Genomic DNA, 1,292 nt, shown 5'->3' with positions numbered 1-1,292 from the left:
ATCCAGCTCGATGGGGGGAGTAGGGTTAGGGTGAGGGGTTAGCACTGGGGTTAGAGGGTAGCTGGCTGCTGAATCCCTTTGGGAATTGTTTCCTAAGGAAAGGCCACACTCACATCCTCCCAGACAGCATCCAGCTCGATGGGGGGGGTGGCCTGTTTCAACATGCTCTTGAAGGCCGACTCCTTGCGCTTCATCTTCCGAGCCTCCTCCTTCTCCCGCTCCCGCTCCCGGGCCTCGGCCTTCTCCAGCAGCTGCAGCAAGGAAAAGGCACAGGATATGAGGAAAAGGCACAGGATATGAGGAAAAGGCACAGGATATTTCAAAGACATCCAAGTGGAAGGGGAATAATCCAGCTTAATGGGATTTTTGGAAAGCCAGTTCACCTTCGGAGTGGTCTGTTAGTGTGAATGATAATAATAATAATAATAATAATTAATCAATGGTTTAATTTCAAAGCACAGAATGGCTGTTCCCGAGAATCTAAACCAGAAACACACACAGCTCACGAGATCAGCTGGGTGTAAATGAGAGAACCTGACTCAATTCCCACCCCAGAATTCCCTAAGCTGGAATGGTGACGGTTGGAATTGAGATCAACCTCTGCCATAATTCTGGCAACTGATATCAGCATAAGCATCTCCCCAAATTATTATGGAAGTAGGCAGAGCAATACAGTGAAAATAAATGTTAATTCTCATTTGGACAAGAGATTTCATACCCTAAAATAAATGTTAATTCTTGTTCAGGCAAGAGATTTCATACCCTAATTAAATACCTTAATAAACGTTTTTGATATTAATTACACATATTAAAATATCCAGTATAATTATTGATACATGTCAAGCTACATTATAATTCTGGTCTCTCTGAACACTTACACTGTTGAAAGCCAGTTTGATATTCCCTGCATCCAAAGTTGTGGCTCTTTTGGTGGAGCTGATGACGGTGACGAAATCCTCGAAGGAAGTGTTCACCTCCACCACGAATCCTTTGTCCTGGAAGGAAAAGGAATTCCTTTGGCATCAGGGAGTCAGGAATTCCCAGCACCCAAAGGTTCCCTCAGAGGAGGAATTTGGCATGAAAAGGAATTTAACAGGATTTGCTCACCTTTAGGATGTCTTTGATGATCTTCTTCTCGTCGTGGTAACGAGCCTTCAGGTCCTCCACGTAGAACTTGAACAGGTCCAGGGCTGTGGATCCTGAGGGGAGGGTTGCAGAATTTTAGATGTTTTTGACATATTTTTGGATCCTTTATATTTTTTTTTAGATATTAGATTTCTAAAGACGTTTTT

At 43.3% G+C, this 1,292-nt stretch overlaps 1 protein-coding gene across 2 annotated transcripts in view; it reads right to left on the bottom strand.

Moving 5' to 3' along the window:
* The window catches only part of PRPF40A (pre-mRNA processing factor 40 homolog A), a 22,035-nt gene that overhangs the window by 5,014 nt on the left and 15,729 nt on the right, over positions 1-1,292 (bottom strand). Inside the window, exons 16-18 of one of the 2 annotated variants that reach the window (XM_027656206.1) lie at positions 1,108-1,199; positions 879-995; positions 114-251 (exon numbers count right to left, since the gene is read on the bottom strand). In XM_027656206.1, coding sequence (XP_027512007.1) covers positions 114-251; positions 879-995; positions 1,108-1,199 — 347 coding nt within the window. The remainder of the gene's footprint in view (positions 1-113; positions 252-878; positions 996-1,107; positions 1,200-1,292) is intronic. The other variant, XM_027656205.1, reaches the window with a different exon arrangement.

Source organism: Corapipo altera, unplaced genomic scaffold (genome assembly GCF_003945725.1).
Source record: "Corapipo altera isolate COAL_440 unplaced genomic scaffold, ASM394572v1 68, whole genome shotgun sequence".
Lineage (NCBI taxonomy): Eukaryota > Metazoa > Chordata > Aves > Passeriformes > Pipridae > Corapipo > Corapipo altera.
The sequence above is the reverse complement of the archived record's forward strand: the minus strand, read 5'-3'. Positions and strand labels throughout refer to the sequence as shown.